At 41.4% G+C, this 14,941-nt stretch overlaps 1 protein-coding gene across 1 annotated transcript in view; it reads right to left on the bottom strand.

Annotated features, from left to right (window-relative positions):
* Positions 1-3,016: 3,016 nt before the first annotated feature.
* The window catches only part of LOC121199381 (glutamate receptor ionotropic, kainate 2-like), a 54,083-nt gene continuing 42,158 nt past the window's right edge, over positions 3,017-14,941 (bottom strand). The window contains exons 12-16 of the mRNA XM_041064004.1: positions 12,404-12,522; positions 11,187-11,404; positions 9,952-10,177; positions 6,260-6,510; positions 3,017-3,181 (exon numbers count right to left, since the gene is read on the bottom strand). Coding sequence (XP_040919938.1) covers positions 3,017-3,181; positions 6,260-6,510; positions 9,952-10,177; positions 11,187-11,404; positions 12,404-12,522 — 979 coding nt within the window. The remainder of the gene's footprint in view (positions 3,182-6,259; positions 6,511-9,951; positions 10,178-11,186; positions 11,405-12,403; positions 12,523-14,941) is intronic.

Below are 14,941 nucleotides of genomic sequence, written 5' to 3'. Positions count from 1 at the left end.
AAAGGTTTGTATGAGAAATATAAGGCAAAACTACAATTATGACATTTTTAATGACATTATTTGTAAAACCTTGCATCAATGTCAAATTCCATGAGCTCATATTTGTTTTCGACAGGACAGCAAAGCCTTTGGAGTCGTTTCTAATAAATGTTTCCAGGTATTCAATCACTTCAGCTCGTGCCAACAGATTTAGCTGGGTGGAAAATGACAAGCAACACTGGTAGAATGCCAAGGAGTCTCAAGATTACGTCTTCCCTGTCAATTTTCATCATGTGTATATGTGGTTGTTTCAAATAAGTCATTAACTATATCCATTCATATACAGCAGAGATGTCATCACTAGCATTGGCCCTTGTGTGAGTGTTCGTTTTTTTTTCTTTTCTTTTTTGTCTTTGAAATCTCTGGAATAACAGAGAGCGGGAAGACAGGGGCAGTGATGTAGTGACCTACCAAGTATGCTTGTCATTTCACAACATAGAACAGAGTTAAAAGACAAGAGGCGTCGTGGGGCCAGATGCGATCGTGTCACTTGGTGAAGAGAACACACATTTGGAGACAATTAGTGGATAAATGATCTGCTCCGTCCATCCGCCCTATCATCGACACCATTCCCCCGAGTTTCTCAAGTCCACTTGAGGAAACATGAGTGAAGTGATGCCTGGTATCACTTCACTCGAAGCTGCTGTTTATTCCCACATCAGACTTAGAAGTTGTGCCGCTTCATACATTCACAAGTGGCCTGTCAAGTTCATTCTGTGCCTTGGAATCAGCTGTTTAAAAAAAAAAAAAAAAAAACAAAAAAAAAAAACAATACCAGCACAAGGTCCATTTAGTAGCCAGACTGAGGCTCTTGATCATTATACACGATCTTCATCAGCAGACAGAGTTGCCCAGTCGGAAGTGTAAATGTTCAGATTTCCATTTTTATGAGCACTTCACAGACTTCTCATCCGTGTTGGCTTATAAGTTGAAATAGACAACTGAGCAAACTCTATCTGCTCGTGAAGATCGTCTGACATGGACTGAAAACTCCAGAATGGCTTCTAAACGGACCTCATGGTGCTGAAATCTACATCTTATCAAATCATTTTTGTCTGTTATTGAATCGTAAAGGCAATATTTTCTGAAACAAGTGTAAAATATCTGTCAGTGCCATGAGATTATTTCAACCTTGTTTTAAATACAAATTACAATAATTTTCTTGAGGCCGACAGAACGGCTGGTATTAGCTTGTAGCAGATACACTGGTATTGATGTATATGTCAGCTGACAAGTACGAAGAAATTGCAGTACAGAAATGTCAAACAAGTTCAAAGGTACTTTAGCAACAGTTCAGTCCAACAGAAGCCACTAGCAAGTAAACTGTCTTATGTCCTGCTCAGAATGTTTCCATATCAAAACTTTATGTTTTTACTTTAAAACAAGTACTACTTGCCGATATGTAGTAATCAGTATTGACCTCAAAAACCCAGTCTCAGTTGTAGTATATTGTTTAATTATATAATTACTTTCACTAGTTTAAAAAAAAGTAAGACTTTAAGACAAAAATCTCATGATAATATTTGCAGCTTCCTCAGGCTCAGCTGTAGTGTGATAACACCACTGTAGCCTGGTGTCTACAGACATGCTTGTCTTCAACACAAGCAACATTTGCATGTTTTACTATGTCTTTCATGGTGACTCATCATGGCTACCGTTAGTTCACCACGCTTGTTGTGAATAGGACTTCGCTGACAGTTGCAGTTTCTAGAATGAGTCACCACCTTCGTTTACGGTTCCATTGTTCTTAGCCACCAAAATCCACCACATTGTCCCCAGACACTATGTACAACGGGCCCCACGAGACTGACGGAAAAAAGATCTCTGAATGATATGAGAGAGAGAGAGAGAGAGAGAGAGAGAGAGAGAGAGAGAGAAAGAGAGCGAGAGAGAGAGAAAGAGCGAGAGAGATGAACCCTACACAGCAGAGTTTGAAGCCCCGTAGCCACCAGTTGTCAGAGTTTGAGGGCTGAGTTAGTATCTGCTACATATTTTGTCCACAGGGAGGGGCTACCATGATACAAAGTACTACAAAACGTCTTGTTCTTGTACAAAAACAAACATTTTTGTAGAAATACTGCATTTTAAACAACAACTGATACAGAGTGAAAACTGCAGACCGTGTGTAAGGACGGACATGAGGAAGGACTTTGACGGTATACGTTGCTTGCAGAGGCTTTGAACATAATAGGCATGGTAGAAAGTTCTATACAATGGCAGAACTTTGGCACGAGAAAGGCATTACAGAAGAAAATGATGAGTATTCAACAAGGTCAGCATAGATGATTCCAAACTAAATATCACTTTTATACATCAGTTCATAGTAAACCATTTGGCTCCGTCTAACGTTCCCTTTGTTGGTGTGAGATTAGTGTTTGCTCAAATCATCTGAAAGAAACTCAAGCCACTGAAGGGAGGGACCGATGGGGTCACACACACATGGAGGTAAGACAAAAGGGCATTGACATCAACAGAAAAACTACATCTGGTGTTACTGTCACAATAGAGTTTTCTCTTCTGCACAGGTGTCAAGTGTGTAAGATGAGTGTGTGTGTGTGTATATGTGTGTGCATATGTGTATTATACGTGTGTGTGTGTGTATATGTGTGTGCATATGTGTATTATACGTGTGTGTATGTGTGTGTGTGTGTGTGTGTGTGTATGAGTGTGTTCAAGTCCACTTCGAGTGCGGACCAGACTTGTCCCAAACCTGCTTGGATCAATTTCAATTTACATACTTTATCAACACAAACCCATGAGTCCTTCCTTTCCAGCTCCCTTCAAAAAGTGAACGTCACAGTGAGGTGACACTGCTCAGGTATCTATATTTCCACAGGAAACATCTGTCTACATAAGCAAGTGGGTTCAAAAGGAATCCTGTTTTAACTGCTAACCTCAGTTCGCGGTTAAGTCAGCATTAATTTGACTCCCCTCCATGTTTGTTTACTGAGGGGTGTGTTCAGGACACGTTCAGTGCTCACGCCATGGTTTCCTTTCCTGGGAGTCTCCTGTCGTTGAACGTGTGCATGTTAATGACCTCCTCTGTCTTAACGATGACGGGCGGCTGAGGCTTCTGTTTGAGGCGGCGTTGGCACTTCAGAGACACGCGCAGCTCGTCCATCATGGCACTGCAGAATGATCGCTGCAGAGGGCAACAGGAAAGAGGGAAACATTAGGGCTGGCACCATGACGTCTGCCACATTACTCAAACCCACACAACTCTGCTGTGTTGAATATAGCTAATACTGGCATTTTAGTCAGTACAGAATATTGGCAAGACATTAGGTCCTTTGCCATTATGGTGGAAGTTTCTCCTCGGCTACATAACTGTCTAGAAAATGTGTTGAAACTTTATTTGCTTTCATATTGTGAGAATTCTAAACTGATGGCATTTGTTTTGTGGAGAACTTTGACAGTACCACAGAAAATTGGGTGCTGTCTATTTTATTTATATTCTTTCAGCCCATTCATGTCACATCACTGCCCTCCACATCTGTGAGGGGTAGTGACATGCACCAATGTTTTTTGCCACTAGGGGGCACCAACATTGGAATTTCTTTTTAATTGTTCACATGGTGGCATTAATTCTTCGAAAATCAGTTGAAATTCACATGAAACCAACATATATGATTTACTGAGCAAATATAGAGTAAGAAAATATATCTTTTTTTGTATGTATTGGTTCAGTGTTGGTTTCATGTTGCATAATTGTGCTGCTGCCCTTTTGATAAGAAAATAAAAGATTTTGATCTCAAGGGACCACCTCCCTGCCTGGTCTTTCAAACCCTCAATGTCTAGTTTGCAACACTGGTTTAAAGAATTTGTTAAACTCCAGCTGAAGGTATTTCTTAGACTTCAGCAAATCCATCCAGAGCCACAGAAGGCAATACACAGCTCTTTTTACAGGCTAAGTTTATCTTTATGTGTAAGGGTGGTGAAATACCCCTTTAACATTGTCCTTATTGCAAAGATTGAATGGGTAGTGCTACTGAGCTGGATCATCAACAAACTGAAAATAAGGTAAGAAAACAAAGATGTAGCAGCACTCGATGGAAGATGAAACTCAAGTTGAGTTTCAGCAATGGACAATGGATGGACAACAGGTGGACAATAAGGTCAAACCTGTTAATTTAATTTCTAAACATTTTTTTTTTTTTGAAAAACAGGCCTTAACTTAAATGTCTGATGTGTCCCAGATTTCCCCCCTTTCAGCTTTACTGTCACACAAAGGTCTGAATGCTGTTTCAGAGCCTGCCACACTCTGCCAAGAACTAAATCCTAAGCAAAAGAGTCAACACTTGTAATTTCTGGCATGCAGGAGGAAAATGTAAAGATATGGAACAAAGGAGAAAACATCCACTTCAGCAGATTAAATCCCAAAATATTGGTACCTTCTTTTAAAACATCAATCACCCCCTCACAGGGTGACACGTGTTATGTAACGTCTGTAATATGAGCTTCTGTTGTCCCTACATAATGCATGTGGTGTGAAATCCTATAAAATGTCAATATGCTTGTGCATCAATGTTGCCAAGACAAATTCCCATACATTCACTTTCTGATTATGCAAAATCTAATTCAAATTCTAAGAGGGAGTAGGAGGAGAAGAGATATAAGAGGAGGGAGAGCATTAAAGTATGAAGCTATTATTTTTCTGTTTGTGTATGAGTGTAGGTGTGTGAGATGGATATGTGTGGGTGGCTTATGCACCAGGTATTTTTGTTTTTTTTCCCCCACAGTTTTTTACACACACACACACACACACACACATATATATGTCTGGTGTATGAATTGCATATTTTGTATACTTGGGAAGATGAGTGATTACAGGAGTAGAGAGGGACAGGAAAGGTGAGGGGAAAAGAAATGGCGAATAACATTGAGGAGGGATATGGATTAGACTGATAGGGAAAAGATGGAAAACAAAGGGGGGGGGGTTAAAAAAAAAGCTGGTGATGTCAGGGTGGAGGAGGTTGACAGGGCGAGAAAATAGAGAAGGAACGGCTTGTTGTCAGCATGTAAATTACTAGCACCTTGGCAGCCTAGAGACTGTGGCATTTGCAAATTATCTGAATATTGTGACCCAGTCTTGCGGCTCTTGATTAATGATATCTAAGATGTGCTCTGAAACATATGCATCCCGTAAAAAAAAAAAAAGCCAGAAACTAATTACTATCGCAATGAAGTAACACGCCGCTGCGCTGTGATAATTCTGTAGATGTAAATAATTAAAATACGCAATCAAACGGACTTTCACAAGTTTAAGTGCACTAAAACCCATACTCCACACTGTGTGATGAACCATGTGCACTCAGTACTAAAATAGAGCACAGACAGAACAGTTTGAACTGCATTCAGTGTCTTGCTAGAAAGAAGCATAACCAGAGGCAGGAGAAAAAAAGCTGCACGTATGCAGCTCTGTGTGCATAGTGAATGTTTTCATTTCAGACAAATTATATGATTAAAGGGTAAGCTCACACATATATAGGCATTTTCCTTTCTTAAAACAATTATCACGTGCCCATATGTACACTGAAATAGTTAGTAGATCCAGTCCACTCATAATGGCTGTAAAAGACTCCATTCTGATGTATTTTCAAATTAAGAGAAGGGGGGCAATATTCATCATTTTCATTCTGTGCAAAAATGCATTACAGTCCGGCAGAGGATGATATGAGGCCGAGTCTGAGTTAGACAAATCAAGTAAGTACAGTATCAACCAAAGTTTCAGTCTTTTAAGTGGAACATTAAGTCTCCTCGTCGCTGTCCCTCCAGGGAATGTAGAACTAAAAAGAGGAATCTCTTCACAGCCTGTGTGGACAGGAGGAACAACTACTGCCACCAAAAACTATTTCAATGTAAATATGAGCACGACTATTGTTTTAAGACAGATCTGAAAAATTTGTGAACTTATCAAAAAAGAACAGACATGCAAACTCAACTAACTAAACTACACACTATAAGTGTACAGTATATTATGTATGTTGTGTTTTATTTGATTTTAATTTGGTTTAATTGCTTCGGTTTATAGTTGAATTTCCCTTAAAAATAACGTAAAATAAGAAAATGAGACATGAATTACGGTGAGTGATGAAGGCGGGATGCCAAATCCAAAACAAAAACACACCTTAAACAAAGAGACAGAAACAACTGTCTTTAAGACAACAAAAAGACGGCCAACTCTTTACTCATTTGAATGCACCTGAAAAGACTCCAGTACCTTCTCCAGCTGCGCGTTCTGTTTAGACTTGTAAAGGACCTCCCCCACAGCCACAAACACTGACAGCACCAGTCCTGCAGCCAGCACGATGAAGATCCCACCGATGTTTTGCACCCCCAGAGCGCTGGCCTCTTTGCTTTCCTCCTCGGGACAGCCGTTCCCTCTCCACCACTTCTCCTTCATCATGTGCAGCTTCCCTTCCTCCTGCAGCTGCAGAATGGCTATTGTGATCTTGTCTCTGTATGGAGAGCCTTCAGGGACAAAAGCACATCATGAGACTGCTGAACATGGATAATAGCAAAATATGAAAAAAAAAAAAAGGGAAAAAACAGATTAGGCCCAGTATATCATTGCCATTGTTAGTAGTATATTACTGTCATTGTTGAATATATGTTATATACATATATATACATCATTTGTGGTGGGTGTATGAAACACGCTGCGGCTCGCATGTGATCATATAACCTGTCATGTTATTGTTGGCTGCTTAGAGAGAGTTTTTTTGTGAGTCCTCCTTCAAATCCCACTAATCCCTATATTCACAGAGTGATTCTAAAATTCTCACTCCTCTCTGCAGTGTGTGAATTATAATGCACAGGGAGTTGGCAACAAAGACTTGGCTTTGTGTAGCCGAGCTGCTGTTGATTCTGACGAATTAGCTGCTGTTTGCACACGCTTTCATTTGCCATAAATGCTGCATATAAACAGCCCAAACAGAGCAGGTCAGTGGGGTCTACGTTACATGGGTGCATATGTGTTTGGGATTATATGTGTGTATCGGAGATAGGGTTTCTCTATCAGTGTGTTTTTATGCATGTTGATGTCATGTTGGGTAAAAGAACCCAAATCCACAGACAGTGGGAAGGCGCCAGAATTAGCGACAAGGCATTAAGGCGCAGCGGGTGCTGGCGTGATCAAAGGAGGAGTAATCGTTGCAGAAGTACCCAAGTGGGGTCGTGTTCCTTTCCCATCCGCAGCGTGTGTGACACAACCCACGGCGGATCAAGGCGCAGAACACACACCCTGCCCCAACCAGGCCAAGAAAGATTAGTACTTACTGTGAGCGTTCATGTTTCATTTATAAACTGCTTTAAAAGCTTGTTAGTGTATTTATGTGATTACAGAAATCATACGTAATGAAGCCTGGTTGTACATTTCCATTCCCATTTAAGGCACTTTGGCTCATGTGCTTATTCAGAGTGCCTTAAAAGAGATGAAACAGTGGTAAAATGTGAAATTTTTATAATGCCGACGTAATAGAATTCATTGTACGGACACGGGAACATTTTGTGCTAAAAGTCCCGGGGAAATGAACTGATTCTGGCCCTCAGGTTGCAGGTAGCATCATTTTGTCTGCTGCTGTCATACAGTTTTGCCTGTCAGCCCCTTTAGTTGATTCCCTCTCTGTCTCATCTATCATTTATCTATTGCCATCCATCATCCTTTCATCTCAGTGTCTCTGTGTACTTAGACTGACAAAGGGGACATCAATACAAAAACTGAAATATACAGCATATCTGTTTACTTCTTTGTTCATGAACAGTCTTGTATTTTTGTAAGTGTACCTGTGGTGTGCTTAGGAGTGCATGAGCTTTTCTTTATGACGTGCACAGCCTGAGATGATCACCTAAACTACACATGTACAGCCACACATTCTGTGCATGTACAGCAGATATGTAGCGCTCTGAATATGCAGTCGTATATATATGCGAGTGCACGTGCATGTGAAAAGCATATGCTTGCTTCATTTGAAGATGAGAGATCTATCAAGTATCCGAGTCCCTTGATTCTGGCTCCCCTCATATTTCAAATGATTAATGATGGCCTAACAAAGCAGGCCTTGGATAAATGCTAATAGGATGGGTCCTTCGAGAGGAGGATATGGAGAGCGGGGCCTGGGCGAATGGAAAAGCACTGCGCTTGACACACTGTGCATACACAACTACCTGACAGATGTTCAACACCAGAGGACATCCATCACTCCCACACTGTCTGGCTTCAAGTATTAATGTGATCACAGTTTAAGTCGATAGCTGTAGATGACGCATTTGCGTTTTGGGAACAGGACGTGTGAAAACTGACAAGCGCTAAAAGGTTAAGACTTATTATACGACTTGCTCCGTAACAGCCCTACAGGGAATGAGCTGCTAAACAGTGCTCAGCGGGGCAAAAGGTGTAGGCTAAAAGTTGACATACAGGTAGCGGTCTTCATAAGGTTTGGGACAAGGACACAAGGAGAAAGCAACCAGCTGAAAAAACTAAAATATTCCTACTCTTTGAAGTGGACCGTTGGCATGAAAACAGATCTCACTTTGAACTAATAAAGTAATTATCTCCAGACCTCTTTTATCACAAAAGAAACAGGCTATAATCAGCTTTATTTCTGAAATACTGAGCAATGAACATCAGGATTAGAGATTGAAATGAGTTGATTGGCAGTAACAACTCTGATAACGGACCCATTTCAATCACTATTTTTTTTTTTTTATGCATTTAAATACTAAACCACTTATTGCTGCATTAAAATGATTCGGGCTATATTTTGTAGTCATATATTTGATGCACTATGCTTTTCCTCATGAATGAAAAGAACGAAATGATCCACGTTCTAGGTCTATGTGTCCATCTCAAGGGCATCAGTGAAAGTACTTCTGCACTTATAGAGCCACAGTGGGACTATATATCACAGCATCACCTCAGCTTTGTTCCAGCCACGGCAATCACGGCATCCCTGCAGATCTTTAACGGCCTCATACTCATCAGCGGCAGCCGGGTCCAGATGTGGATGGCCAGAATTAATCCTCTATATTTTGATGGCCTTCATATCACTGATGATAGATGTGGCCATTGCAGTAGGTCGCAGCGCTCTGCACGTTTATTAACGCAGACATATGCTTTATATGCAGCAAAACTTTTGGTAGAAAATACGTGATTCGTGATATCATTCGCTAAAATGCCCAATTAAAAAAGAAACAGTGGTTTTGATGTTTTTGGCTCGTCTGCTTCATCACAGGATAATGGCACTTTAAAATTTCAGAACACCATTTTGTCAGGAGCTGGGTCAAATAAGCAGTTTAAAACAGTCCTTAGTGCTTGTTTTATACATTCTGAAGTGCTTTGTTGTTGTGGTTTAATGCTCAGATACAATTCAGATGGTGTCAAGTAACTCATAGGGAATTGCACTGAATTGACTTTCGGGTTGCTTTCTGTGATTGTTTCACTATCTTGCACTCATAATCTTGCCTTTTGTGACCCCAAACTAGGCTAAAACACACCATTAGAAGTATTTGTGAACATTGTTTAACCCAAGTTTTCTTCTCTACTCTGTAAATAATCCTGGTAGAAAATCATTGTGGCTTGACAAAAACCACACTTGCTGAGGCAAGAGTTCAAATGGCGCCTGTTTTTTTTTTTTTTTTTTGAGCCCTGGGCACATTTTAACCTTATCCATAAATTCAACCTCTTCAGCCATTCGCTTTTCATTAAGGTAAACCTTTTACACCTCACTCTGTCGAACCATTACACCCGTGACCCCATCAATAAAGGTCAACCTTTCCATTCTCAGAGCTTATCCATCATCCGCACTATATACCGTTATCTGTCAAATAGCATCTCTGCAGTACCTCTCCCTGACCTAAAGCTATGCAAACACTTTACAACACAGAGGCGTGCAGAGGTCGGAGGTCATTTACCCATAGGTGTGCCCACTCCGTAGGCTTTGGAGTCTATGAGGCCTCCGATCTGTGTGAGGTTGCAGTTGCGCTGGGTGACAAACTCAATAGTGGTGGACTCCATGAGGAAGGCATAGTCCGAGGTCAGGACGCGCTGGATGCCCTCCTCCACGTTCTTCACCATCACAGACTGCCTCCTGCTGTTCATGAACTCCCACATCTTGTCATAGGTGGAGATTTTTGTCTTCTGCAAGTCACCAGAGAAAAGGAGAAAAGAGAAATGACACGGTGGTCAACTCTAAACTAATTATAATAATTCTGTTTCAGTCTGTAAGTTTTTACTATGTGGGTCTGTTCAGTTGATGTCATTGCAAAATGCAGTTGCCGGACTTATTTGAGAAACTAAAGAGAGAAATATCTGCACATATTGACATGTCAATGAAAAAGAAAGGAAGAAAGGAAGTTATAATTCAAACTCCATATTTGAGGTTAAATATTTGTGGTTGGCATTTTTTTCAACAACAGCAGTTATAGCAGTTTTCATATCTACCTTGGCATGAGGGATTCACATTTAGCAATGCATGCATGCAATTCCTTTACTACTGTTACTGTTATCGATTTTAACACCATATAAGAACAGCGTTAAGTTACGGCTAATGCAAACTGAACATTTCCTACTGCAGCTGCTTCACGCGTTAAGTGTTGAACTGGTGAAACACCGGGTGGCTTTTATTGTGAAATAAATGCAATTCAATTTTTAAAATGCATCTACAAAAAAATTCAGCATTTCTTTGACACCAGATCAGTTTAAAATATTGCAGGATTTAAAGGAACAAGAAGGAGCAGCACCACCAAGTTGTTAGGTGAAGAATCGGGCGATGCACAACTCCAGCTTGTCAGCACGGTAACTACAAAGCACAGTGGGGTGCTTTTGTGTGAAACAGTACTTGAATCGTGTGCAGAATGAAATCAGACTGCAGTTGCAGTTACTATTGACTGACTTCTTTATCAAAACAGCATGACTTTGGCTGCACTGTAAACAGATACACCAGTTGCTCTTGTGTTTTATTAATGACAAAGTAAATGCTCAAGCAGTATTTGCTGTGGCATTAAGCAGCACTCACTGTTACAACCAGTAACCACCTAAATCAAACAATCACCCAGATCAAAACCAAAACCTTAAAGAATATATCTTTAATAAGTGAGAAAGATTCTCCATAAAACCCCAATAATAACACCATGGCAGACCCAGCTACCTTGAAGAAGGTCATGGTGGCACCGTCCTCCACCACCCCGTACAGGATTTTAGTTTGTTTGGCCAAGTCATCGGCTGAGTCTATGGGCGACTCCATCCTCTCCACAGTGAGGAAGGCAGCTAGGTTGGCCGTGTACGAGGAAATGATGATGAGGGTGAAGAACCACCAGATGCCTCCCACTATTCGAGTCGACAGGGCCTTGGGCATGAGCTCTGAGCCTGGTGTGAGGGAGGTGGCAGGGGTGAATGTTACACTGCAAAATGCATTAATGCTCAGCAAGTCCTCATGATTCTCATCTCGAATTTAATTATTTATTCTGATCGTGTAATAAACAAAATTAGTTCCTTTAAAAACAACAAAAAACTTGTTTCAAGAACTCTCTTCAGTTTTCAGGTTTGGGCTGAAGCAGGTGCGCCACTCGTTTCAAGATGAAATCACCTCAGAGAGCTCTCAAAACAAGATGATTGTTGGGTTTCAGACAAGTGAAATTATCTTGTCTCGGCCCCAAGTGAGCACTTTAAATAATGCAGGACACACAGAAAAGTGCTATTTAAAATGTCCCCTGGGGACAAGGGGCATAGATCAATCAAATCAAATAAACATGTTCTATTTCGATCATTCAGAACAGTGTGGAGAAGTGACAGGCTGTTTGGGCCAGAGAGTCATGTACCCAAGGTAACCTCACATCCTGACTCCACACCCCACTGATCTCTAGGTGCTGATGAGCCAAGGGCAAGAGGAGAGGACAATGGGTATTACACTCTATCCTTACTGTGATAAGGAGCAGATTTATAGACTGTAACTTTTTTTGAAAAAATATCTCAGCAGTTATGTTATTTGAGATGCTGTTGATAAAAAAAAACAAAACATTAATATATATTTCTTCAAATTAGAATCTCTAAGTCAGGGTTTTAAAACACAGGTAATCTGATTTCAAGTGGTATGAGGGCTGTTCAAATCTATGCCTCTCATATATTCATCTCTCAAATACACATACACTGTAGGTTTATTCCATGTTCCTATGAGCTAAGTTGATTGAATTAAAAAACAAAAACAAAAAAAACATTACATGCACATTTACTCTAAGTTCTGTCTGGACCCCCAGAGGTCTCTCTGTTGCAGCTGGCTTGCATAAAACAACCCAGCCCTCAGAGACAGTGGGATATAGAGAGCTCCAGCTCCACAGAGCAACAGCAGCCACAGGCTGAGGAAAATACCTTGCTGCATGAGAGCCCCAACTCCAAACCAGAAACTATTGAGCAGCGTAAAATTGTTTTCCACTACATCTGAGTCGGGGTTGCATGGATGCGGGTTGTACCACTCGTAAGGGCTAAACCTATAAAGGAGAGAGCACAGAGACAGATATGTCAGCACAAAGCAAAGAACAGTGTGTTCCCTGGTGCAGATTAAACAGCAGATAAAACATACATTTCAAAACGCTGTGAGCAGGAACAAAGGGAATGTAAATGTGTAGGAATCCTGTGTTGCGGCCTCAGGGCCGGAGCTTCTGCAGAGACCAAAGCAAATCATTCAGGCTTTTGCTGAGATCAACTTATTGGCATATTCAAATGCCATCAGTTTATTGTGAGAACAGATCAATAGGCTGGAATAACACTGTCACTGGTGATAATGTCCCAGTGCGTGATGATCTTTGGAGCTCATTTGGATTCACTGACTCAGGAGCCTTTATGTGTATCCTCCAGCAACTGCAATCACCATTACTCTGCGGACGCTACATCCTCCTCACACCACCAATGTGGGGCTCGCGCTCTCCTTTTTTCTTCTCGTTTCCCAACAGCCACCTCTGTTCTTCCCCTCCCCTGCTGCTTTTCCTCTTTTCTCTCACTCCCTTGATACCTTCATCTCTGTTCCTGATCCTGCACCATTGCCACCCCAACAACCTACAACTAATCTTTTTCCCAGACCTCCTTGTTTCCCTTATGAACCTTCTTCTGTCACCCCTATCCTCCTGCTGCCTGCCTCAGCTGATTGTCAGTGTCTTCAGGTCAGTTGTGGACATTTCTCATTTATTATCCTAAGCAAAAGTGGCACGGCATTAGCACAGGGTGATTGGGTTAGCGTTAAGCATCAGGAACTGATTGAGTTTGTGCTGAAGTGGTAGATAGGGGGAACATTGCTTATGCAGAGTTGAGGGGCCTATCAGGTAAGGCTGTTTAGGAGCTTTTTCCCAACATGCAGCATGCTAATAAGCCTGTGGGCCGGGTTTTAAGGATTCAGACGGCGCAGCAATGCGATTCTATTTGTCAGCTACAGCTTTTAGAGACGCACAAGAAAAAAAATATATGTATATGTACTATGTTTACAAGACACAGAGCAGCATTTCATATTACCAAACCAAATGCTATATGATGGCTGTTTAACGGTGGCACTATTTACCACATTATATACAGATATGTCATTTGATCGTTCTTTGTTGTAGCAGCAGCCTAATTAACGGTCTTATTTTACAAGCATCGTGAACGTGGCAACATTTTTGTCATAGTCCTCTTCCTTTACAGCTATTTTCTACGCTGTCCCCTTGAGAATCATCTACGTGGTCATGGCTGTGATGACACACTATAATTCTTCCTGTCAACTCCATCAGGATGTCTGATTTACTGGAATGTCAATGAGCTCTGTCTCCTTGGAACCACGGGCAACTGAAATGGCACAATGGCCTTGTGGAGCTGCGTGGAATGCAGTGTGTGCGCTGGCATGTGTCCGTATGTGTGTATGTTTTCATGCCTGTGTGTATCAAGCCTCTGGCGCATGAATGTTTGCGCATGCGTCTTTCTAGCTGTGTGGGAGTGCATTTCTCTGTGGTAGCAACTGTATTTGCATTGGCTCAATCAAATCCATCTCAAAGTCAAATATTTTCTGTGATGATTTATTGATGCAGTTGTTCACAGATGTTACATATAATGTTTAGCTGCTGCCTGAGGCTAACTGCCGGTGCCATCAGATATGTGCCGTTGGTAAAGCTGTGGGTGTAAATCTATACAACACACACCTGATTGGATTGCGTTCGTGTCTCTCAGTGTCTACATGTGTATTCTGTATGCACCAGGCCCGATGGCTCCTCTGTATGACCTTTGCCTGCAGCCGGCCCGTATTCCTGCGGGCCGTGCACTGCACACCGATCACCAGGAAGAAGGGAATGTGGAACACGCAGACGTAAGGTCACCTCCTCACACCGAGCACGAGGGACATGTCGAATTGCACACAGAATTCTAAAAAGATTTTTTCTCTCCTCTCTCCCCCTCTCCTGTTCCCCTTCGCACGTCCCTGGCCACAATAACACAACACGCTCCCTCCATTAACTGTCTGTTGGATTCAATTACTCTGGCTGCCTTTATAGATCTGTTGCCTTTCTTCTCTCAGGCCAAGTGAAGAGGCTGCGTTGGGGGTGTTAAAATTACAGGCGTCTGGGACTTGGACGGCAAAACTGCAACAGCCTGTAATTACATGTAAACATGTTATAATGCAATTTAAATTGTCCATTCTTTTTGGCAGGTAGGCATTTTCTACTCTAGAAAAAGGTTTTTGTGATTTGAAAGAAAATACCATTTGTTTTGTTAATAAAGTGAGAAATCAATTCATCCACAAACAGAGCTGGAAGGAATCACTGAGTGGAATGTATTTGTCTGGAGCTTGAAATGAGATAGTTTATTTTGTCAGGGAAAAAAAAAAAGTGTGTATGCGTGTGGGAAGTGGTTCAAAGACGTTGTGAATCCCTGGTGAGATTGAGGTGTTTA

This window comes from Toxotes jaculatrix, chromosome 19 (assembly GCF_017976425.1).
Source record: "Toxotes jaculatrix isolate fToxJac2 chromosome 19, fToxJac2.pri, whole genome shotgun sequence".
NCBI lineage: Eukaryota > Metazoa > Chordata > Actinopteri > Toxotidae > Toxotes > Toxotes jaculatrix.
The sequence above is the reverse complement of the archived record's forward strand: the minus strand, read 5'-3'. Positions and strand labels throughout refer to the sequence as shown.